Raw genomic sequence first — 24,389 nt, forward strand, 5'->3', positions numbered from 1 at the left:
ATTGTGGCGTTTTAAAAGTCGACTTCATTTCAACATATATTTCAGTATTCGAAGGAAAATAAACGTGTAATTGTATTAAGGAGGATAAAGGGGCTTTTGCGCGGCGCGCCGCGGTATTTAACCTCCTCGTCGTCGCCGACCCGCCGAGATGTGGGCTGAGCCGCGGACCGCAGCTCCAGCCCCCCGCAGCCCGCAGCAGCACGCAGCCCGGGACGCGGACATGCTGAACCCGGCGAGCGGCGACCCGGCGCGCGTCCTCGCCGGCTACGCGGAGGAGTACCTGGACCTGGTGGAGTCGCTGCCGCTGGACCTCCAGAGGAGCGTGTCTCTCATGCGGGAGATCGACGCCAAGTACCAAGGTAGCGTCCGCCCGGCGCGGCTAGCTAGCAGGCTAACGCCGCCTCAGACGCGCCTCGACCCGGCTCCGTTCGCGCGTCGCGGCCGCGGGGTAAGCTGTGGGGCCGGGGGAGGGTACGTGGCGCTTTTTCGGTTGCGCCAGAAGAGTAAAATTGTGAGTCGGTTCGTTGCGCGGCGAGATGCGACTTCGGCGGTGGGAAGCGGCGGGGGAGAAGCCCCGAAATAAACCGAGTTTAGCCCGCCGTCTCGCCCCCCGTAAAGTTACCGCAGCGGCTCGCCCGTCGACGTCTCTCCGCGGCGGCTCCATTGTTGCGGCGCGGCCGCTTTCACCGCGTTGGAGCAAATTGTACACGTAGCCGTACGAGTACCGGGGTCGTTTTTCGGGGACTAACAGCGCGTCTTGTCGCTATAAACTGGGTTTAATTAACAACAACATTTATTCCTCATAAAGCCCAAAATCACACACAGTGTGTCGCAATGGGCTTTGACGGGCCCTGCAGTTGACACCCCATCACACTTGACCCTTCTGCACACAAGGAAAACTGTAGGAGAGGGAAAAAAAGAGAGGAAGAAACGCTGGGACGGAGTGATAGAGCGAGGGACGCTCTTCCAGGGTAGAGTGGACCTGCAAGTGATGATCTGTCCAATAAGAGAAAAAGTCCTACAATAGTAGAGATGGAGATGAGCATTTACCAGACGCCCTTATCCAGAGTGGGTTAAGTGTCTTGCTCGGGGACACAATGTTAGTAAGTGGGGTTTGAACCTGGGTCTTCTGGTTCACAGGTGTTACCCGCTAGGCTACTACCACCCTTTCGCGTTATGTGATTTGGAAGAATAATAGACATTTTATAAACACGTTTTTTTAATAGATCTGTATGGATTTAGAGTGACTCTCGAGTGAACTTGTTTTGTAGACGTACTGAAGGAGCTGGATGAGGCTTACGAGAAGCACCGGCAGGAGACCGACCCGGTCCAGAGGAGGCGTCTGCTGCACAGCGTCCAGCGGGCCTTGATCCGCACGCAGGAGCTGGGCGATGAGAAGATCCAGATCGCGGCGCAGATGGTGGAGCTGGTGGAGAACCGCAGCAGGCAGGTGGACTGGCACTTCGAGCTCTTCCAGGCCTGCCAGAGCTCGCCCGAGAGCAACGTCGCCCCGGGCGCCGCCGCAGCCGCCGCGACCCCCGCCGCCATGACCCCGCTGCTGCTGCCGCCTGGCAAGCCCAGCGTCGATAAGAAGCGGGAGGAGACGCCCTGTTCTGGTGACAAGTACGGTGGCAAGCGCTCACGGAGGCAGAAGAACGGCGGGGAGAACCGCGAGAACTCCAACTACAGCACGGACCACGGGGAAGATGCGGGATCTGGCACGCCGAAAGAGAAGCGGGCCAAGACGTCCTCGTCGAAGAAAAAGAAAAGGTCAAAGGCCAAACAGGAGAGAGAGACGTCGCCGGCAGACCTGCCCATAGACCCCAACGAGCCCACGTACTGCCTGTGCGAGCAGGTTTCGTACGGGGAGATGATCGGGTGCGATAACGACGAGTGCCCCATCGAGTGGTTCCACTTCTCCTGCGTGGGGCTCCACCACAAGCCGAAAGGGAAGTGGTTCTGTCCCAAATGCAGAGGCGAGAACGAAAAGACGATGGACAAGGCGCTGGAGAGGTCCAAACGGGAGCGGGCGTACAACAGGTAGCTCCGGCTGCCAGCATTTTCCCACGCTGCCTTGCCCTCTATTTCTTTTTTTTTTAACATCAGTGTTCACAAAGCCTTGTTTGTCCACAGCCAAAATAAGTCCATAATACGAGCTTTTATATAAAATGGCAGGTCTGGTTCTATTTACTGCACACCCACCTTCTCTGTTCTCCCCTAGTTGTCACTAGTGTAGAACATCATGCTTTGAGTTTGTTAGACAAAGAAAAGAAGTAGGTCTTCCCTCCTGACTTTTTTCCCCCTCCCCCGTTTAGTCATTCTTGTAGTTAGCGCTGAAATCTTTGTAGTTCTGTTTATGGATGTTGTTCTGGTGTCAGTAAAGCTGTAACCATCAAACTTTTTGGCTGCATGTCCTTGCTTTTAACAAGAACCATTATCATAATACCTTAAAAAGATTGAGGATGCGATAAAAGCAATTAAATAAAAAGGTAGCTTGAGAGGTATACACACACACACACACAGGCAACAGCGGTTCGTTCTAAAGGTAGTCACACCTTTTATTATTTACAAGTGCTGGGGGAGAAACACCCTGATCTGGACAACCAGTGCGAAGATCAGACACACGGTTCCGAAATACATTAGTACAGGACACAAGAGGAGGAAACACTCTAGCATTCATGCACGTAGCAAAGCTCACAATACAGGTAGGGCCCCGGCCGGTTCTGGTTCTCCTGCCCGTCCCCGAATCTCAGAACAGGAACACAGCCAGCCTGGGAAATGATTGATCCGGCTGTATTTCGTTGAGGGGGGGAGAAAAAAAAAATGCATCTAATTTTAGAGAGAACTGAGGCAGGAGGCTTGGGTGGGAGGGAAGTTGAAAGCATCATTTGAGTCCCAAAATAGTCTCGCCTGAAGAACATCTTCAGCGTCAGCTGAGAGAATGTGCTGCAAAGCGTACTGTAATGAGCAAAATGGTCGAGGAAAAAAAAAAAAAAAGGGAGGAGACCAACCCCCCCTCCTATTCAACGAGAAGGTAAAGTGCATAAAATCTTAAAACCATAAACAAAAAGGAGAAGAAAAAAAAACACACACACACACACAGCTCAGATTTTCAGATGTGGGGAGAGATGGGTGTGGTCAACTGTCCCTCCAACTTTGCTCCACAATCGCGGACACTCGTTTCTCATATTCCCTCTTGTTTTCCTGGTAGAGTTGTGCTGCCTGGCTGTTGGCCGGACTGTTGGGGTTGGGTTCATCTAACAGAGACTGTAGAGAGAGAGAGAGGGGGGGGGGGGGGGTGGGGGGGGGGGGGGGGGGGGGGGGGGGGGTTAAAAACAGTTTATAGGAACAGTTTGTTAATGTTAATTAACAAACTAAGCTAAAGCATTTCACTGCATACCGTGTATGACTGTATGTGACAAATAAAATTTGAATGGAACCTGAATAGACGTTAGGATGGAGGACACATCGTACGTTGGGCTCCAGCGATTCTGAAGAATGTCTAAGCATATACTTCCATCAGCATAGACTGCAAAGTGTATATAAAAAAAGCGGTAAGATTACTGCATCAGAGACTCAATCCACATGGAAAATATTATATAATGCAATTCTAGTATTTGAGTTCAAGGTGGAAGTCTGATTCAGGCACGTACCATTTGGATGAAACATCTTTGAGACAAATCGCACTGTTGGGGGTTTATTTGGATATTCTTCTGTGAATTCGACTGTAAGTTTGAAGGTTCCTTATAAAAAAAAAAAACATTTATAACCTCTTAAGTCAAAAAATGCTGAAGAAAACACAATAAAGAAATGTCTTACCATCTTCAAAAGGAGTTCCCTCTGGACTGCATGAAAAGAAAAAGCAAACTTCAGATCAGCGCTTGGACCAGAAAACACAGCCACACTTCCCCGCTTATATATTCACATTCACGGCATTTACCAGACACCCCTTATCCGGAGCGACTAACCACCAGTAGTGACAGGGACAGTCCCCCCTCAGGGACATGATGGTAGTAAGTAGGGTTTGAACCTGTGACCTATTTACCCACCAGGCTACTACGTTTAGAGCATTAATCAGACGCCCTTATCCAGAGGGACTTACAAATCAGTAGTTACAGGGACAGCCCCACCCCTGGAGACACTCAGGGTTAAATGTCTTGCTCAGGGACACAATGGTAATAAGTGGGATTTGAACCCGGGTCTTCTGGTTCATAGGCGAGTGTGTTACCCACTAGGCTACTACCACCCTACTGGCGGCCTCACTGTATTCATACGGTGTAAAGCATCAGTAGTTAATAAACAGAAACGTACTCACACATCATGTAAAAAAAAAAAACATTATAATTCGATCAGAAAGTGATTTATTGAGAAGTAAGGACTAGACCCACCCGAATATGACCGCGTTCCACACCATGATGTTGTTCTCGGAAGGAGCGCCGCTGACGCCGGCCGGGGGATCCTCCTGGAGCCTAGAACAGCGGGCCAGCAGGGGGAACAGGTTTTTTAACAAACGTCAATGTTGTTTTCAGACCTGGGACATACAATTATCCATCGAGTAGCTACGCCGAGGACATGAGCAGCTAAAATAAAGTTAAAATGACCCCCGACACACCAAAATAAAAAAATAACACACAAACGTTAACATTTTTAATAAAAGCCTGTTTTTTCAGCTGTAATTACTCAATTTAGTCCCAACTTAGCAGCTAAAACGTCTCACAAATACGACCAACGCAGTCATCTTTATTTTTGATAAAATGTTTAAAAGTACCGAGTTCATTTCGGTCAGGCTAATCTGACCGTACACCCCGCCGGGTGCGTCTAAAACAAGCCGCGGACGTACAGTTCCGCTCCGGCGAAGGCACGATACTCGGTAATGGATTTATTTAGTGATCTGTAACACGGTGAAAAAAATTAAATTAAATAAAAGTAAAATACAGGCATAATACGGGACATTTAATAGCCGGTTAGCATTAGCTCCCTAGCGGCAGCTAACCCGGCTCCGCCGGCCTGTCCAGACACCAGCCGCCGGAAAGACGCGCTTTGAGCGGGGACGACGGTGATCGGGACGCGTTAGGCGACAAACGAGAGAAAAGGTCGCGACGCACAGCGTGCAACTCACCGTTTAAAATCCCTCATGAGTCGCCTTCTGGCAGGAGTAGACATCGCCCAATATCGCTATACACTATATATACATATATATATATATGAAACAATCGGGTTTTTTTAACTATTGGAAAACACTCGTAAAAACACTTTTACAAAAACTAGTCTACGGGAGAATAATATGTACACTTTCTACACAGCAACTTTCACGTTCCCTTCCTGAAATGAGAACCTACCCGTTGTCGCTGTAAATGGTCAAACCGATGGGTGTACTTGCAGGAATTACAGACGAAACCATTGTTTTCCCGAAAGGGGAGAAGTGTTTTTATTTGATGCGCACAAGTGTACAACCTTCTGTGCGTCAAATCAGAAAACCACTCATTAATGCAATATAAGTTTTGTGTCTACGGTTTATACAGGAATAAAACGCACTGTGGCAACACTAAAATTACATGACCTCACGCGGACATCAACGGATATACCTCTGTTGCCCGGGGACGTGGCACTTGCCGATTCGGGGCGTGGTTGTGACGAACGTGTGCGTAATACCGGTGGCGTCCATGCAGCGTGGAATCCGCGCAGACGCGGTGATCTAAAGATCATATTCCTGCCTGCTCTTATCTGGGCTATGACGTAGCGATTAGCGACGCAACGTGCCATCTGCGCCTTTTTTTGCGCAGCAGGGGTCAAAGTTCAAGTAATGAAGGCGGGTCTGCATAGTAGTGATGGGCATTGCAGTCCTTTTAGACGTACGGAATCTTTAGAATTCGTTCAAAAGTTTCACTTAGCGAATCACCGGATCCCAATGAGAGGGTTTTATATACTATGTGTTACATATTGTGTCAAACTGTACTTGAGTTGTTGCGGCGGCATTTAAAAAAAAATCGTATTCACCGAGGTACACTTGAAAACAACACACCAGCATATGCCACCACACCTCACACCCCGACAATCCGAATGTTCACTGTTTTCGACTGCTCGTTTAATCACGACCCTGCAATCGGTTACTGCTACAGAATCTATGCACATTGCATTTTAGCAGAATCCATAGCCCCTACCCAGTGATGTCTGTCTCATGTTCCGCTTGAACATAAATACTTGCTTGCATTATATCGTGATTACTTTTTTACTAGCCTTATTCTTTTATTCTATTTATTTTTATAAATAACACTGTTGTACTGCTATAACCATGCATGTGAAAAATTAAAATCTTCAATCTTGAACCTCTGTCTCCCTCACAGCTGGTGAGTCTCACGCTCTTCTCATTACTGCCAGCCTAACTTTCGCTCATCTGGAAACTAAACCTGTTAAACAAAGGTTGCCTACAGAGTATGAACCAGAAGACCCGGGTTCGAATCCCACTTACTACCATTGTGTCCCTGAGCAAGACACTTAACCCTCAGTTGCTCCAGGGGGGGACTGTCCCTGTAACTACTGATTGTAAGTCGCTCTGGCGACCTCTCTGCAGCTTGGCTCCTGGCTTTTCTCTCTTCCTCTATCCATTTCTCTTTTCTGTTATTCTGGGTTTTTCTGTAACATTGGTACATTTTTTACATACAATATTTACATGTAACTGCAGGAGTGTTTTAATACAGTGATGTGTAGTTTTTACCTTTTTTACAACCTGCATCTCATCATGGTTAACTTATTTTTTTAAAAAAGTGATTGTCACTTGTGATACACAGCAGCACAGCACACAGTGCACACAGTGAAATTTGTCCTCTGCATTTAACCCATCACCCTGAGTGAGCAGTGGGCAGCCATGACAAGCGCCCGGGGAGCAGTGTGTGGGGACGGTGCTTTGCTCAGTGGCACCTCAGTGGCACCTTGGCGGATCGGGATTCGAACCGGCAACCTTCTGATTACGGGGCCGCTTCCTTAACCGCTAGGCCACCACTAGGCCACCACTGCCCCTTTTATCACTGATAAAAGTAAAATGTTAACAGCAGTCAATAGATATAGACTATATCAACACAAGCTGACCTACTGCCCTATTCATCACTTTCAGTTAGGGGTTTACAGTGCTTCCTTACATTATTTTACAGCCTGGATAAAACAGTCCCCCCTGAGCAACTCAGATGTTAAGTGTCTTGTCAGGGGACACAATGGTAGTAAGTGGGGTGTGTAAGTGGGGTCTTGTTGTTCTTGGGCGAGTGTTACCCACATGATTTCTACCACCAACAGAGAAAAAGTTGTTCTAGAGCATCACAAGAGGGCGCCAGACACATAAAACCTGTACGGTGTAGCATTCATTTAGCCTTATTGATGAGAACCCATAATTTATAGCATGTGCCCACTACTTCCATGCCTTATTCACCCATAGAGTTAAAAAAAAAAAAAAAAAAAAAAAAAGGAAGCAGGGACTTGACTGTAGGTTTATTGGGGTTAGACAATACAAACTGTTCAGTGTTTAAATCACAAAAAAAAGGAGCAGACTGTCATCATTTCTATTCTGTCTAGAACTATAATGAGCTACCATGCATTAATGCAACTCTGAAAAAAATTATTTGTACATACTGTGCAGATTTTGTGAACAACAGGTAAGTCGTTTAGAGCCAGACAGGTATTAAGCCTGGTGCTAGATCCTCAAATGGATTCTCCAATTAAAGTCACATTTAGTGCAAGACGAGACATAATCCCTGTCTGGGCAACATGTCCCTAATGATTAAGTTTCCCTTTTCAAGGTTAAACAGTTTAAAGACATTCGCCCTCAAACCTTTCAGCACAGCGTTGCCATTATCAAAATGCTTATAGACAAAATTATGAAAAATGGGTTTCCCCACAACACACACAGTTGAATACCCTGCGAGTGACTAAAAAAGGTAAATATACTAAACAACTGAAGAGAGACCCCAGACTACTGAAAGGTACAACCACAATAGGACACTTCAAGGTGTCCTACAAGCACACATATACAAAAACTACACAAAAAGAGGTTTACAGATATTCATGTAACGATATGCTTTGGCATAACAAACTGAATTTGCTCAGCAAGAATCCAGCCAAACGCAATGTGCATGTAGCTTTTAATTGTGGGGCAAGGACAAGGTGTCTCAGCAAGGGAGCCTGTCAGAACCTTCCGCCAGAAACCCACAGGGCTTAAAGAATTAGAGGGCGTCAGTTCTGCAAGAGTGATGCTGAATACAGTACGTTGGTACAGTAACCTCGCGCTGCGGGAAGATCACCTTCATTACTTACGCTGCGTTTTTTTTTTTTTTCTTTTTCTGAATACCACACAAAGAAAACAACTCAATATATACACAGCTTGCAAGCAAGGCTAACTGGAAAACATCAAAGGAATGCAACTAATGAACGTAAATCACGCTATGATTCTCCACAATTTATAATATAAAAGTAACAATGCGAAACTGCTTTTGCAACAAATTCTCAAACGATAAATCAAAAAAAAAAAAAAAAAAAAAAAAGGCAATGTTTCATGCCACGTAACCACCTGTGGGTTCATTGTAAAAAATTGTATTAAAGAAAAATCAAAACAGGGCTTATCGAAGTAGGCTGAACCAGATGTACTGGTGCTCATTCAGGAAAGACCCGACTGGTCCTCAAGACCAATCAAGATGGACCTGAGCAAACCAGATCTCCTTCAAACCTTTACACACAGGGGCAGCCTTACTTAGCAAAATGTGCGTGAAAGCTTAAGGCCACTACAAATAGGCATACGAGTTAGTGCAGCGGCACGGGATCTGCATAGAGGCCACAGTGAAGATCTCCAGCTCCTTGGGTGCTGAAGAGGAGCTGTCCATTGGCCCCGGCTCCATGTCCTGCTCTAGCAGACTCTCACATCCGTTGGGCCCGAAGGGGAAGGCTCCATTCCCGTCTGAGGCTGGGACAGGAAAGGGCTCCATGTGCATCGCCTCCATTAGGTCCTCCTTCCCAGAGCCATTGATCATCTTGATTGGGAATTCCAATGCTATGGAATATCAAAAACAATGATGGCAACAGTGAGCCAGGATAATATGACAGTCCAAAAAGAAAAAAGAAAACCCGTGACTTACTGTCAGTTCTGGCTTTCTTGATATGATCCGATTCCATGCAATCAAGGGACCTCTTTCTACTGGGCGCCCTGTTAAGAAGGCTCCGCCCCAGGGCGAGAGTGCTTGCCCTGTTGAGCTGGGTGAGCTGCTGGTTTTGAGCATTGGAAAGGAGCTGGGCGCACTCCTGAAAGCCCTGGGCGTGGGCCAGATCTGCAGCGGTCAGCCCACTAGCGTTCCTCAAACTGCACAATAAAAAGACTCCATGTCAGCATCCCCCCTCCGGAGCAGACGTGCACTCTGACAGCCACACAGAACACACACACACACACATCCAGACCCTGTCCATACATGAAGATTGAACAATTTAGGCAAACATCTCAAGCTCTAGGCCAATTGGAAATAGCTGCAATAGAACATGATAAAATTTCACTCATTTCACTCAAAAGCCCCTGAATCAGAATACTGCAGATATTGCATTGAACCGTCTGTGTACCCACGAGGATGAGACTTAAGTGAGATCCAGAACAAATTAACTCACCATCTTGGGTCAGTTTGCTGTTCAAAGATTAAGCATGATCCAGTGAAGATCAAATTCAAAAATGCTTTTAGTCCAAGACCAGGCTTAATCCATAAATTTAAAACTGACACCATACAGGACTCAAATTAGAGTATGGAGTGGTAAGATAGATCCAAACTTCCAAGTACCATTAGAAATAGAACATCTTTAAAAAGGTGTCTACAGTCCAACATGCAGGGATTTGTGTCTTCTGGAACTACAACACACAGATCTGAAGAAAAGACCAACGCAGATTAGGATTTTTTTTAATGAAGATCCCAAGTATGTTCATTCAAAATCAGAATGCATGTGATCTTCACCAGTAAGAGGTACATTCAGAGAGAACCTCATCTTCTTATGATAAAAGACAACATCAATCAGAGTTGAAAACAGGAGAAAGATTCTGTAGTCCTCTTTGAGATCTTTAAGAAAGAATTCCATTGGAGTGGAGAATCATTGGTTGGAATTGAATGCCTGATCGGATCGTAAAAGAAAAATATGGTAAGAAATGACTCAAGGAAAAGAATAAGACAACACAAATGGCAGGATTCTGATTCAGTCAAGGGTTCAAAATCAGTTTTGTCATGTTCTACTGCAGCAGCAATCTGGGGCTGTTTGGAAGTGCATGAATGAACAAACTGCTAATTGCTACACTTACCCCACTGATCCTGTAAACAGGATTATTTGCCCAATCCTACCCAGTCTTTTTATACCAGCTTTTGAATGTCACACTGGGTGGCACCTTACAGTGTCTGCATTCTCCATCCTGACTTACATTTAAATATATATCTGTGTGAAATGTGAGAGCAATCTATTCCTGTTATATAGATTCATGTGCTTACGGCCCCATCACACATGGGGCTATGATCTGATAAGGATTCGACTCGGGAGAGGGAAGAATTTGGTTCTTTTTTAATAATTCCTGCTTCATAGCTGCAGACATGGTAAATATGAGGTGTCTACAAACCATCTCCCATTAAACACAGAGAGATACAGGAAGTCACTCTGAAAAAAGAAATTTCATAAAGCAGCTAATTATCATCTGAGCAGGAACAAACCTCCCACGGTGTGTCAGCACTTTAAATGTGTGGGAGAGGCGCAGAAAAGACCCTTACATATACATTACAGCTTTATTCTGTGTAGCAGCCGATAAGAGTCACCTAACTAAATCAGAACAACCTGTAGAATACGGGGTGGAAAGTTGTGTTGGTGTGCGAACAGGCAGTGAAGCGCAGACACAAAGTGACATTCGTTTGACTGGGACGATCACGTGAAGCCCATTTGCTCATTCATGAATTCCAATCCCTTAACACAGTCTTCACAGCACATTCAACCAAACCACACCACAACTTAAATGCACTTAAATAAAGTTTTTCGCATTTCTCTAAAAAAAAAAAATAAATAAAATGAAAAAAAAAAAAAAAAAAAAAAATTATATAATATTTATTTTTGCAAATCCAACCCTCCCTCATTTCCTATTCATCTATACCTGGGGAAAAGGAATAACGCTTCCAAATGTATTTTGATAAGTGAAATAGGCTAATTAATAAATGGTAATATCAGGATCTATCATACCAGAAGTTCATCACTTTCAAAGGAGGTCAGATAAAATGTGCACAAAGAAAAGAACCACTGAAAAGTATTTCACTAAAATGGGAAATCAGACTGATTGATAAACCACTTAGATAAACTACTACCTAAATCAATAACCAAATAAACTGCACTCTACTTTTCAAAGTCTTTAAATCAAGAATTTAGAGTTAGGCATGCGGTTTAACCCACTCCAATGGCCTGAACATATGACTTTTTCCAACAAATGTCTGGGAAAGAAAAAAGAAATATAAATGTTTTGTAATTGGAGTATTAGTCAATTGTGGGGAGGAAAGGGGTTTATCTTCTATTTGGGCCAATACGGTACTTGCATTAACTCCACTTTCATGGAATTTTCTTCAGGTGTCAAAAAAAATGGTTTCGTAATGCTTGAAAATTCACAGGTAGTATTCCAGTATTGTAAAGTAAGCTTAAGGGCATTTTTAGGTCTCTGAATAAGTCCAATAGGGTCTACAAGGATTAATTTGTCTCCTTGAGTGTGCATGTGTATGTGTGTATATAAGGACCCACCCTAAGAGACTAAGCGCATCATACATTCATAGATCTAAAATTGTATGCCAGAGTTTCAGAAGAGCATTTATGGTCCAGCATTCTTCTAAATTTGGCTTCTTCTAAAAAAGTTCCAAGAGCGCCAGTCTGGCTAAACCATTGGTTAATGAACCTAAGAAATCTTGTACCTTGCAACTTGGTGACAGAATATATTATGCTTATACATTATGTATAAAGATACAGGTCACTCTTTATTTATCTATATTAATCTGTTTGCTTGCAATCCATGGATAATTAAATAATTTAAAGGTCACCAAAATCTGACTAGTCTGTTGACCTCCATTTAAAAGATTGCATTTGGCAATTTCACCTTAACATCTTAAATAAATACATGTTCATTATAGCAAATTAACAAGGTTGTAACATGTTGATTTTGTAAAAAACAGGCATTTCATGCCACGTGCCTTTTAATTGATTTGATTGATCAAGTGCAGTCAGCATCAATAAGATGAGATTGAATCATGGTCAAACAACAGTGTCAGTCAAGGTAAAACAGTTGTATTATGCAATCAGACTTGATCTTCATGCGACACTGAATCCTCAACCAGAAGCAAGAGTTCAATTTGTGCTCATTTCCTTGTGCACAGTTTATACAATACACACCAAGCAAAAACACCAGCAGATTTATTTCATGAGGTTCAGCCATCTCTGTGGAGCAGTACAGACTGGACCTGTTGAACCAGCTGCCTCAGATGAACCTAGACTTCTCCAGACACCTATTTTCAAGCCCAACTTCGGTCTTGGCTTTTAGGGTAATTTCCTCCGAAAGTTGCTTAAGACAAAAATAGTAGAGCTAAGGATGCTTCGTATTAACGCCCATAAGGAGTGATGATGCTTCATTCCATGTTGTAAGCATTCAATCATATATGCATACTTCTTATAGACATCAGAATTTTTTTTTAAAAAGCACCTTTTTTATTCATTTGAAGGTGCACATGACGTAGGACTGATTTGTAAACTGTTTGTATTCCCTGGTTTTGGGGACCAGTGACTGGAACAGAAATACATACCTTGTACGTGCACAATACTCACCGTTCAGTAAGCGGTGGATCACCCCGTACCCGGCAGTGGCACAGACGTAACCTCCCACCAACACGATACACTCTGATACCCACACCACCCTCATACTACCTGCTGACCACAGCAGTCATCTGACTATTATATCTGAACTGGATCAATATGATTCGTGCTCATGATTAAACATTTGTAAATACTCCTTACATTGGAATTCATTTGAATTTTAAAAACTTTTGGTTTTGGTTTGGCAAAAGCGGCCAGAAATATTTCCACTGATTTAAAGCTCGCCGCTTGGTTTCAACAGAACTGACCATGTAAGAAAGTTTAATAAAATCTTTAGACACCATCACACCAAGGAGAGCTGCTGGGAGATGGCCAATCAAGATTGAGGTGGTCCACAACTGTTCTCAATACTTTTCTATTAAAGCATGAAGGGTTTTTTTGGTCTATACTTAGACCCCATATATTCCTTCGAAAATATCAAAACAAACCATATATCGAGCGCTAACTGCTTCTCTAAATATTTCAGAATGACATGGCAACACAGCTGATACAAGGACAAACTCGCTTCATTCCAGTGGAAATGCATTATTTGTATATTGTGTGAATAGTGAGGGTTTACACTTTAGTACAGAACAGGGATATTTCTCAACTTTAGAGTAGCATGGCTTAAATAAATTAGATTCATCAATCTACTATGCAATACCCTCAAGTGGAATTGGGGCAGCAGAGTCAACAAACAGTCCAAATATTAAGTGCTTGCTACATAGATTTGATGAGGGTTTGGGGTTGTTTGGTTCATTTATTGTCAGTACTGCCCATTTGCTATTTGAAAGGGCAATGCTAAGGATTATGTGGTAGACAATGAAAATTGTAAACTGTTTGCAGAATAAGGCTGAAATAAAGCAAAAATTCCACTAATCACAAATGCACACAATTTATTTAGACTAGTATGCAGCGCTGTGCTGATACTTTAAACCAGCACTAGGGATCTGTTCAGTCTGGGTAAAGTGCTCAGCTGCAAAAATTCAGCTCTTCAATGCACCCTCCACACGATCTTACCTTAACTGGAACTAAAATATCATCAAAATACCATCCCTTAATCTGGTGGAAGGACTTGATTGGACAGTACTCTCAAAATTAACAATTACAAGCACTAAAGCCCAGAGAAAACAGAGTCCTGAATTCTGATAAGCATTTTTTTACTTGTTTGTAGTAAGCCTACCAATATAAAACACCAGGGTAAAAAAAGCTCAACAGAGAATGGCGAACCTGAGGATTGAGTTATAAACAAAAAAAGTAAGAATTCTGTTGCCAATGTTGGCTCATGAGATGGTGTTGACAGTGTTTAGGAAGCGTTATTTCTTTGCCCATTTTAGATGTGCTTTGCTTTTATAACCTGAAACTTTTTATACCTAATGAACCCCCTTCAAAACATCTCAAAACCATGCTTATATATCATGGATGTATTTCTGCCTAAAATAGCATCTATTTATACCTGATCTAGACACAAGGAAATCCTATGACTAAATTACAAATAAGGAAAATACAAATTGAGATAAATAAATCAATTAGAAAAATTTAGGGGCATAGTTTAAAGCAAAGCATGCATGCCTAAAACAAGACTTTTCTAAACATAAAAAAAAAAAATCAATCAATTTCCTATCAGTAAAACCAATCACCGCAAGAAATACCTCAACAGTTTGCCAGTGTGTAGAAACTGTAGGAAGCGATACTGAGAACACTCCTAATGCCACAACTGTGCGGTTTCCAAGAGGGGAACTTGTGGTAGACTCAGCAGTGTCTATTTGGATTGCTCTCCCCCTTTCTAGGATTACTTGAAAAAATCAAGTCACTTTGAATTCAATAGCTGCAAAAACATGGAGATGTGCAGTTTTCTTTGTTTATCTTTAAGGTTGATTTGATAACAATTTGTTAACAGCAGCTTTTAAAAAATAATAATCTGCAGTGCTTGGGTCATCGTGTCACTTTCTTAAGGGCAAAGGTGACAGGTGATTATTATAATAACAGATCGCAAAACTTTTTTCTCTTGAGAGGATTAATATACAAGGAGACTTAATAAAAACAGATGTCTATTCAGAAAAGACAGTATTTAAAGCAATATATAAATCTATGAGCTGGGCTCATGTCAACCTCTCTACTCATCCCTTGAATCTTGTACCCAGCATCCAACTACATTAAAACAGGGGCTCATGGGAAAATAAAGCAAAAAAATAAAAAATAGACAATTATATAGATATTGTTGTATTACACTTATTTGAATTAGATATTTTACTTGCAATTTCTCAATTCATCATGTTATGATTAGTATAGTGAATTAACAACTCAATCTCTACTGAACTGATCGTTGGCATAGTCTCAAAGCTTCATCCTCATCACTGGTGGAAATCCAGTGCTGGAAATCACAGGAGGCTTTAAAAATAAACTTCACCCCAGAAGTAAGGGCAGAAGAACAGAAAGGAAGCTGAGAGTTGAATGCTGTACAGTTGTACAGTGATGAGGCAGTCCAAAGGGTATCAAGTCAGATACAAGATGAAGAGGGTCAAACAATAGATATTGTCTCTGCATGATTTTTATTACTCGGAGTTTATAAAACAAGTTCTGAATAATGAAGAATCTGACATGACTGAAATTGTGGGAGAAATGATGGCTAAGCAGGTATAGAAGAGGACTAATAACTGGAAGGTTGTAGGTTCAAATCCCAAACAGTCAAGGCAACTGAGGTGCCCTTGAGCAAGGTGCCACCCCCCGGGTGCCATTCATGGCTGCCCACTGCTCACTGCAGGTGATGGGTTAAATGCAGGACACATTTTGTTGTGTGCACCGTGCTATGCTTGCTCTGTATAAAAACAATCCCTTTCACAATGTTCCTTATTGATAAAAAAGAAGCTTGTAAGTAGGATGTCTGAAGGATTAAATCCATGCTCATCATGTAATAAATCTAAAGGAAGATGTATGTGGAAACGTCAGACAGAATTTCCAAGTGCAACCATTCAGGAAGAACTGATTGGCCAAAAATTTGTTGACAAGAGATAATTGCAAATAAAATATCCAGTTATGATGTATTTGAATAAATCAAATGCTCATTTTAATTGTATTTCTCTTTGATTTCTATAAATTTATTAGTTAATGTTTATATTATTATTATTGTTATTATATTATGTGCACATTTGGTTTTTTTTTTATTTAATAACTTTAATGCATTATAGTGAAGTGTAATATTATACATTTTATGTTACCTGACATTATATACTGTTTAAAAAAACTGACAGTTTATGAACTGAAGGAAAAAGAATAAAACTGATTATTAGCAAATTAGATTAAAACCATGTGAAATTACTAGTATCAAAAACTGAAAACTACTGTTGTCTTTCTGAAGCATTTACAGTTGAATTATCCTAGTTGGTATTATGCACAGCATTTGTGCTGAAACAGCTTGTGCTCATAGATCCTTAGGTGAACTAAAGCAAATAGTTCAATAAACAAATACTTACATACATTGCTTATTCAAGACTATTCCGATTGCAAAAGTACTGTACCATTTATGAGTGTTTAATGATAGATTCTGCAAAAACACAAAACAGCAGTAGTCCACCATAGACTACTTTACTACTACTAGTTTACTACTGTCTTACAAAAATACATCAAACATCTCTTAAAATACTAATTCATGAATGAAAGATGTACATAGATGCTACACTTATTAGTTGTATTTAATGCTACACTACATTAGTTGAATTTAATTCAGCCTGCAGAGGGATTAGATCATTTTTAGGAGGAGTTTCATCTTGTGAAGGGGATTATTTTGTTGTTACATGCCTATTCATGTTAATAATCATTTTAAAATGTCTTGGAATGTAGATATATATTTTTTTAATTGTTAAATGTTTTATTAATATTACTGCTGTATAGTATTGTAGTTAACTATCAATATCTGGCAAATGCAACATTTCATCAATGGATTTGCATTCAGGAGAAAGAAAAAAAAAAAGTTCTACAATTGAATATTACAAAAGAAAAGTTAAAAATTAATAAACAAAACCATGAGCCCCTCCAGCTGTCCTGCCTACGTCTGTCCTGTCTGTTTAAACACGTTGTCTTACCCTCACTCTAGAGATGCTGGCTCAGACAGACTAAAACTAGCCCTACTACAGCTGTTGAGGGAAGACAACAAAGTGACATGAGAACAGTACTTACAACATGCTTCAATCCTGACTTAACCTGCAGCATCATTACTACTAAGACCTTCAAAAACACATGAGTCACACAGCAATTACAGTGTACTTCTAGTGGGGAGGGGGTGACCAGATGCACATTTCTTCAGCGCCAAAACCAAAAGGTTAATACAAATTTTAAGAAAAGGCTGTCTTTTACCAATAATCTTACCTCATAGCTCAAAATATACATAATCCAGTGAATTTAAATACCACATTACTTCTTTTTGTAGGTCTGTATCCAGTGACAGTGTAAAAACAACCCTAAACTTTTCCTATGATAATGAGAGGTCAGGTCAAGAGAAATTTATTCCACCAGTTACAAAATATTATAGTTCATTGGTAATATTAATTATTACTTAATATTTCAAATTTGGCATAATATATGCACCCCTGTTATAATGCCATGTTTTTGTGAAAAAATTAGGACCACATGAAATAATTTGAAAACTGTTCCCACCTTCAAGGTGACCTATAACCCATCCAATTCAACTGAGAAAAAATAGCTTTTGATTTAATTAAAGCATTCAATCATCTTAGGTCCGCACCGGCCACCAGTGAAAGAGACTGTGATAAAGCTCCACTGTTCTAGCAGGATGTTAAGATGTTTTGTTCAGTAAAATAAATGGATATCTTACAGGTGGGAAAGGTTTTGAAATGTCTCTTTTTTCACATGACAACTTGGCATTTTATCAGAAGTGTGTGCGCGTTTTATATAAACTGCATGTGGGCTAAACAGAAAGTTATAGATCATTTGGTCTACATAAGGGAATTTTGTTGTGACTACATCATTTGCCTACTTGATAATCAGACCAGGGTAATTTAGGGCTAATTCATGAAGACATATTCATCAAATAATACAAAGCAAATAACTGCATTTTATCATCTACAAAACCCAGTTAGTTAGAAATAAAACCATAAATGTAGCATTTAAATCCACTGGTGGACTGTCTGAAATACCCAGATTACGGCCCTCCATGCTTGCGGAGGAAACCAAAATGAAAGAGGTGTTGCATTTACCTGGCTGATCAATTTAAAAAAATCACACACCTGCCAAAGCATCCAGACAGACTTTTTTGCATGCCCCACTAGAGTTAATCATATTAGAGTAAATCCACAGATGCTATGTCTTGACTTTCTTGACGCCTACTGTACGAAATCCATAGTTTAATGTGTGATTACTGTGGGAGATGGTGAACTGATGGTCACTAAATTTTTTTTGCACATGTTCATACCTTTAAAGCCTCAGTTTAAATTTTGAGGTTTTCGTCTGAACATGACCACAAATTCACTCAACCTACTCACTGCAGTTACTGAAAGCAGGTCATTGGTCCCTGCTAATTAAAATTATATTTCTGCAAATACTAATTACACAATTACGAATTCTCTCTGAAGTTAGACCTCAAGACTGCCTGAGGAAAAAAAAATGACAAGAAAAATGTACTAAAGGAAAAATGTATTGCACTATTAATTGCAAAATTTGTGACAACAGAACAAAAAAAAAAAAAATTTTCCAAGGTATAGCATAGTTATTGTAAAGTTTTTCATGAGCTATGTCATATACATCTGTGGATGTACCCTTTTTCAGTTTGCATGTTAAATCTGAATTCTGCACCCATTTACTTGCAGGAGATGGCGCACTTGGACATTCTTTCACTTTTCTGATGCAATGTTTATGTAACTGTAGCTGTGCTTCAATCGTCTGTTGAAATCCAGGTCTTCCTGAAACACACACCTGGAGCTTTTCAGTGGGCCATGGTTGTGGTGGACTGGTGGAGCAAGACCACCCACTGTGTCCTGCCCATCTGAGCCACACACGAGCTCTATATGCCAGGTGGACCACTACTGTCCCATTCCAAATCATGTGTTAAAAAAAAAAAATTTAAAAAAAATAGTTGGTGAATATGGCACAGACTGTTATAAACAGACTAATGTGGATTAAGGAGGCTAGTAAGTTTAAACAAATATTAATGTATTAGATGTTTTCTAAGACAACTCTTCAGGGTTCCAGAGCACATAAAGCATGTTTAACCTGCACACTGAGGCTGGGATATGAACCACTTCACTCTCCTAGACAGCGGTGGTGCTGACGCCAGGTAGACTTCATATTGCCTGAATATGACTGATCAAGGTGGATCTCTGAACAGGATGCATGTCTCACAGTGCTCATCACCCCCCAAGTAACTGGGAACTGAATGCAATGTGATACTGAAGTGACAGGAGGACTGGTACGGTTTAGCCGTGAAGAAATGTGCATTTGATCAAACAGCCCGACTACAGGGGAAAGAATGTACACAAACTTACCAAAGAAAAAACGTTCAAGAAAATAAGTAAATAAATAAACCAAAAATAACATTTTTTTTTTTTTTTAAATCATTACGCTACCTGAAACACATCAGATCAATATTATCATGTAGCAATAATTAAGCACAGTTCAGAGAACAGGTTAAAGATGACCTCCATCAAAAACCATAACAGTTACATCAGTTACAGAGATGCAGAAACTGTGGCAGCATGATAGAAAGAGCTTTAGTCACGGAAACAGGCCACTTAAATCAAGATGCTCCAATATGGATGCGAAAGTAAAGTTCAGCTCTGAGGCTGGATTATTGAAATTATTAGTTCCGGTTACATTCACATGAAACGCAAGTTTAACTGTAATATTAACCGCTTACGTTCAAACTGGACCGGAACTGCTATGCATTTGCTTTTAATTTTAGGGTATATGCTTATGTTATTTATATTGTATGTTTGAAGCATCAAATTAGCTAGCTCCATCGAATAGTGCTGAACAATATATTGAAATCGAACCGAAATTGAATAGATCCGATTTTATAAACCACAAAGACAGCGATTCTGCAGCCCCCGACTCCGCTCCATCGGTGAATGTCATGGTCGCTGCATGAAGGTGCATGCACAGACATGCTGGGTGGGCTGGAGACTGGGCCGCTGGTGGGTCCCCTGGGGCGTCGCGGACAACGGGAATGGCGAATGCAGCCGGATGGGCGGGGGGTGCCCGTCCAAGAGGGCGTGCAGAAGAATTAACAAAAGCTCAGGCAGCAGAGAACAACAAGCTACTCTCAGGCCAAACGAGGCATGCACTGCGCTTGCTGCGGGGTTTGCGTTTCCTCTACGAAGACCATGAGTTGGGCTCAGCGCAAAAAAATAAGTGTGGGTTTCTACAAGTCACGCCAAAATGTGTCATGGCGCGCAGCAGTCAAAGTTCAACAAATCTCAACTCTGACCGAACACAAGGCTGCTGAGCGGCGCTAACCAATGCACGCGTACTGAACAAATCGGGCTCCGACGTATGAGTCCAATCACGTTGTGCTGACATCCCTGTGTGATAGACAGCCACGCTCACCAATCAGATATGTCCCATGTTAAAGCCACGCCCACTTAAACGCATGCAAGGACGCTTGATATCAACTTGTGGTATGCTATTTACAGCGCGGCTAACATTTCAACGTGTGGTTATACAAAGGTATTTAAAACACACAATTTAGAGAATAATCCCAAATTAAATTGCAATATTAAATAAATAATTTTTATTCCTTATCTCGTTCAGCCCTACCATCTAGTGAACTTTCCTTACGTAGCTAAACCAATATGCCTTCACAACTGAGAGTACAGCAGAAAAAGCTCAGTCTGAAGTCTGGTGGTAATTAAAGAATACTTGTGCCTAATAGCTGCAGAGCTGGTATTAGAACAGGAGCTCTTGATCTCAGCCAGAACAGTTCTTGAGAAACCAGCTTTGATCTGGTTTCTACTTTGCCACTACTGAACTGTTTCTCTGAACCGTTCCTTTTCAACAAGATCCCCCGTGCTCACTGACAATGGCAGCGCGGTAGCACAGCATCTCGAGTTATTGGCAGTGACACTTCTGCCACACACTCATTTACAGTGCCATTTGACGAAAAAAAAAATCTTAACATTCCAATTGTGTGTAGGACTTTTCATGAACTACTACAGGAGGCCAAAATAACATGAATCAAGCAATAAAGTAATGCATTGGCCCAAATGTAAGATGGATTTCTTCCCTCAAAAAAAATACATCTGAAAAAGTAGTTTACACTAACTTCTGCAGTCTAGACCAAAACCAAGTGTATTCTGTCACTTTTGATAAAGGAGGGTGTGTCTTATATTCGGGCCAATATGACAAAATTAGAGTCACACAGACTGAACGTAGGGCTACTGAACTACCCTAAATAATGCATTTGAAAGCAGAGCTATCTAGGGATTCAGTTTCTGATCAGTGACCCTGACCTGAAGGCACTGGTCTCTTCGTGCCACGTCCAATACGACCTGGACAAACTGTACACTTCAAAATCACAGATTATTGCAACAAAAGGTCAGACACCTTCAGGGCAGGGATGGCTGTAAAGCAGAACTAAATTCTCACCCTTTCTATGATACTGGACAGCAGAACCCAAAATGTTTTTTTTTTTTGTTTTTTTGGTTTTAGTAAAAAAAATAAAAGGAATATAAATAGCCCCAAACAATAATTTGGCTGTAGAGGTTTGATGGAGGTCACCTTCAACACAGTCCCGTGCGAGCTGTGACTCGTGCAGTAGAATAAACAGGGCCAGGCGGACGTGGGGCTGGGGCTGAACTTACTCTGCTTTCGCCCCCTGCATCAGGAGAGTGTTAATGCACTCAATGCTGCCAGCACGGGCTGCCTTGTGGATGGGTGTCTCACCCACATAGTCCTGTTAGGAGGGGGAGAAAACAAACATGTAAAAATTAAGGCATTGGCAAAAAAAACTAAATGTTTTAGTCTGCAGAGGGATTTAAGGGTCATTTCCAATTTGCCCAGAAACCCAGGTAAGGACTGATGTCAATTTTCATCTGGCCATCAACTCAGTATCAGATCAAGGTAAATCTGTGTTTTGGGCACCACGTCTTACTCCGTTGCACACAGCAAGCGACGTCTGAATATGTCTGGAATAACAAGGAGCCGGCAGCAGTCCAGTCAAAACGCTGAAAATACCCCCGGCCTTTCGATTCTGTGAGTCAGCGTGCTCAAAATAAAGCTCCCCAACTTCCTCAGCGCGAACAGACATAATGGGCAGAGAGCTGGATCCTGTACCACATTCTAGCTCACAGGGCCCTCGGCTCCACACCCCGCCACCCCCACCTAATTCTCATCTCCTCTCCAGAGGGGCAAAAGCAGCCACGGCCCACTATTCTTCTGTTGTAGGTGAAGGAAAAATGCAAAAGCGGCTAAAAAAAAAAAAAAAAACGCTTTTATACACGGGCGGGGCAGCGTGAACTTTTCACCGCGGCTCCTGCGTGCGTTTCTGAGGTCATCGCCGCACAGACTGCCGCCCCGCCGGCCCCGGCTGCGATTCAGAGGGAGAGAATGTAGGTCAGCCTCCGGCCCGCCTTCTAAGACCGCGCTAAGGCATCGCATCAAACGAGGGACGAGGGACGAGATGTGCACGCAGCTTAAGACGGGCCCTGGTGTGCTGGTGAACAGCGTATGTGCGTGGTTACATAACAGCGACCCGGTAATCTAATTTCAAGCGTCGCTGGCGTACCAGAGGCGAGTCGTCTGGGCTCGTGAAAAGACAAACCGCATCTCCGTGAGATTAAGCCGGAATCCTGTTCACATCTTCACCAGTAAGGTTGGATCCAAATGTATACATATATACGCTTGGCAATGTTCCAGAAGAAATGGGGGGGGGGGGGGAGCGCCTTGACCCCAGATTCCACGTGCGAGGAGAGGTCACCGACCTGCCGGTTGATGTCAGCCCCAGCTCGAAGCAGCCACAGCAGGCACTCCGGGTGTCCTCCAAAGGCGGCGATGTGAGCGGGCGTCTGGGCGAAGCGCGTGGTCACCAGGTTAATGCCGCAGCCCACCTGCACCAGGCGCACCACACACTCCAGCTGCAGGAGAGCCAGGAACGGACACCGTGGATGTCAGGAAACCGCCGCGACGGCCAGACAGCGTCCCGATTCCCCAGATCCGCACAAACATTCTACGTTTCCAAAACTACTTCTTCTTAGTGGCGTTTTAATGTGGCCTGGACGCACGCGGGAAGTGAACTTTTAAAAACGCTGAACGCAACGTTTCCACACCGACGCGGACGACCGGACGAGGAGTCCGGCGGCGATCCAGTGACCGCTCGAGGGTGGAGGGAGGAAGCCTGCCAGCAAAACCAACACACGAGATAAAATACGCCACGAGGGTGTATTTTTAACAATATGACCACACTGTGAATTAGTTATAGTTGCTACCACTCTTACCTCAACAAATCGACGTTCACACACACACACACACACAAGGGCTGCCCAAGTCGTGACTTGAGTTATTCGGTACAGAATAACGACTCTTAATTTACTTATGATTCGATTGTGCGTCGATTTGGAGGGGAAAATAGGGAACCTTTTCAATAATAACGCCACTATAACACAATTTGATGGCATTTTATAACAATAAATGAAGGCGAGGATTTCTTATGCTGCGATTACGGTGTTACTGTAAAGGCAGCTCAATTTTTTTTTTTTTTTAAAGACCATTTTTTACGTGGTTTTATATATTTTAACGTCCGCGTCTCGTGTGCGTCCAGCAGTTCTGCGCATGCGCGGTTTCTACGGCGTCGCGGCCAGGTTACGCGTCGCTGTTTGGTTTTTTTTTTTTGTTTTAAATACATATTTCCAACTTCGTCAAGGCTACGCGTTCACATGTAAAACCCAGCGAGAACTGCGCGACCGGCTGCCGCCGCGTCGTAGCCCCGCTCCACGCCACAAAAAGGAGCGCCGACTTGTCCTGGATACAAGTATTACGCGTTAAAACTTTGCGCTGAGATTAATGTGGCGGTCTGTGTTTGATTCGAGGTTCATGGAGAACTGGGACCGCGAAACGCCATTTTTTTTTTTTAATATAAACTAGACTGTCGTGTAAAAGACTGCGAGCGTCACCTTCCCGAAATGGGCGGCCCAGTGCAACGGCGGCCAGCCGTAAAACGAGTCCTCCACCGCCAACTCCGCCGCGTCCGTGGCTCGCTGCAGCAGCGCGGCCAGCGCGCCGACGTCCCCGTCCCTGCAGGCGCGGTGCAGCGGGAAGCGGACGCTCAGCACCTCCTCGCTCGAGAAGCCGGACTCGACGCCCGCCGACATTTCCCGCGCAACTCGCTCGCTGCTGCCGCCGCGGATGCTGCCCGTGGGCGAAATACACGACGCGACCCCGCTGAGGTGGAGAGAAGAAGAAAAAAACAAATCTCCTCTTCTTCCGCAGGTCCAGCCCACGCCGCCCTGCCACCAAACCGACCGACACGCGAACGGATCGTTTTATTGAACGAACTGAGCCGACTCTTTCAGCGA

The 24,389-nt window shown here is 42.9% G+C and overlaps 3 protein-coding genes across 4 annotated transcripts; 1 reads left to right on the forward strand and 2 right to left on the reverse strand.

Moving 5' to 3' along the window:
- Nucleotides 1-149: 149 nt before the first annotated feature.
- Nucleotides 150-2,391, forward strand: ing1 (inhibitor of growth family, member 1). Its single transcript, XM_028990805.1, has 2 exons — nucleotides 150-359; nucleotides 1,272-2,391. Exons 1-2 carry the CDS (start codon nucleotides 221-223, stop codon nucleotides 2,042-2,044), a joined length of 912 nt encoding a protein of 303 aa, XP_028846638.1. The 5' UTR covers nucleotides 150-220; the 3' UTR covers nucleotides 2,045-2,391.
- Nucleotides 2,392-2,533: 142 nt separating this feature from the next.
- Nucleotides 2,534-5,362, reverse strand: ube2al (ubiquitin conjugating enzyme E2 A, like). The gene is made up of 6 exons (XM_028991960.1): nucleotides 5,120-5,362; nucleotides 4,389-4,469; nucleotides 3,820-3,845; nucleotides 3,654-3,743; nucleotides 3,441-3,529; nucleotides 2,534-3,267 (listed from the first exon to the last, which is right to left on the reverse strand). The coding sequence occupies exons 1-6, from the start codon at nucleotides 5,161-5,163 to the stop codon at nucleotides 3,139-3,141; spliced, it is 459 nt and encodes a 152-aa protein (XP_028847793.1). The 5' UTR covers nucleotides 5,164-5,362; the 3' UTR covers nucleotides 2,534-3,138.
- A 3,158-nt stretch (nucleotides 5,363-8,520) lies between these two features.
- Nucleotides 8,521-24,351, reverse strand: ankrd10b (ankyrin repeat domain 10b). 2 transcript variants are annotated; one of them, XM_028991026.1, is made up of 5 exons: nucleotides 23,988-24,351; nucleotides 22,800-22,952; nucleotides 21,681-21,772; nucleotides 9,117-9,337; nucleotides 8,521-9,031 (listed from the first exon to the last, which is right to left on the reverse strand). In XM_028991026.1, exons 1-5 carry the CDS (start codon nucleotides 24,183-24,185, stop codon nucleotides 8,766-8,768), a joined length of 930 nt encoding a protein of 309 aa, XP_028846859.1. In that variant the 5' UTR covers nucleotides 24,186-24,351; the 3' UTR covers nucleotides 8,521-8,765. The 2 variants fall into 2 exon arrangements, with proteins under 2 accessions (XP_028846859.1, XP_028846860.1); XM_028991027.1 differs by lacking the exon at nucleotides 22,800-22,952 and having other exon boundaries at nucleotides 8,522-9,031.
- Between the last annotated feature and the right edge of the window lie 38 nt (nucleotides 24,352-24,389).

The sequence above is a fragment of the Denticeps clupeoides genome, chromosome 9 (genome assembly GCF_900700375.1).
Source record: "Denticeps clupeoides chromosome 9, fDenClu1.1, whole genome shotgun sequence".
NCBI lineage: Eukaryota > Metazoa > Chordata > Actinopteri > Clupeiformes > Denticipitidae > Denticeps > Denticeps clupeoides.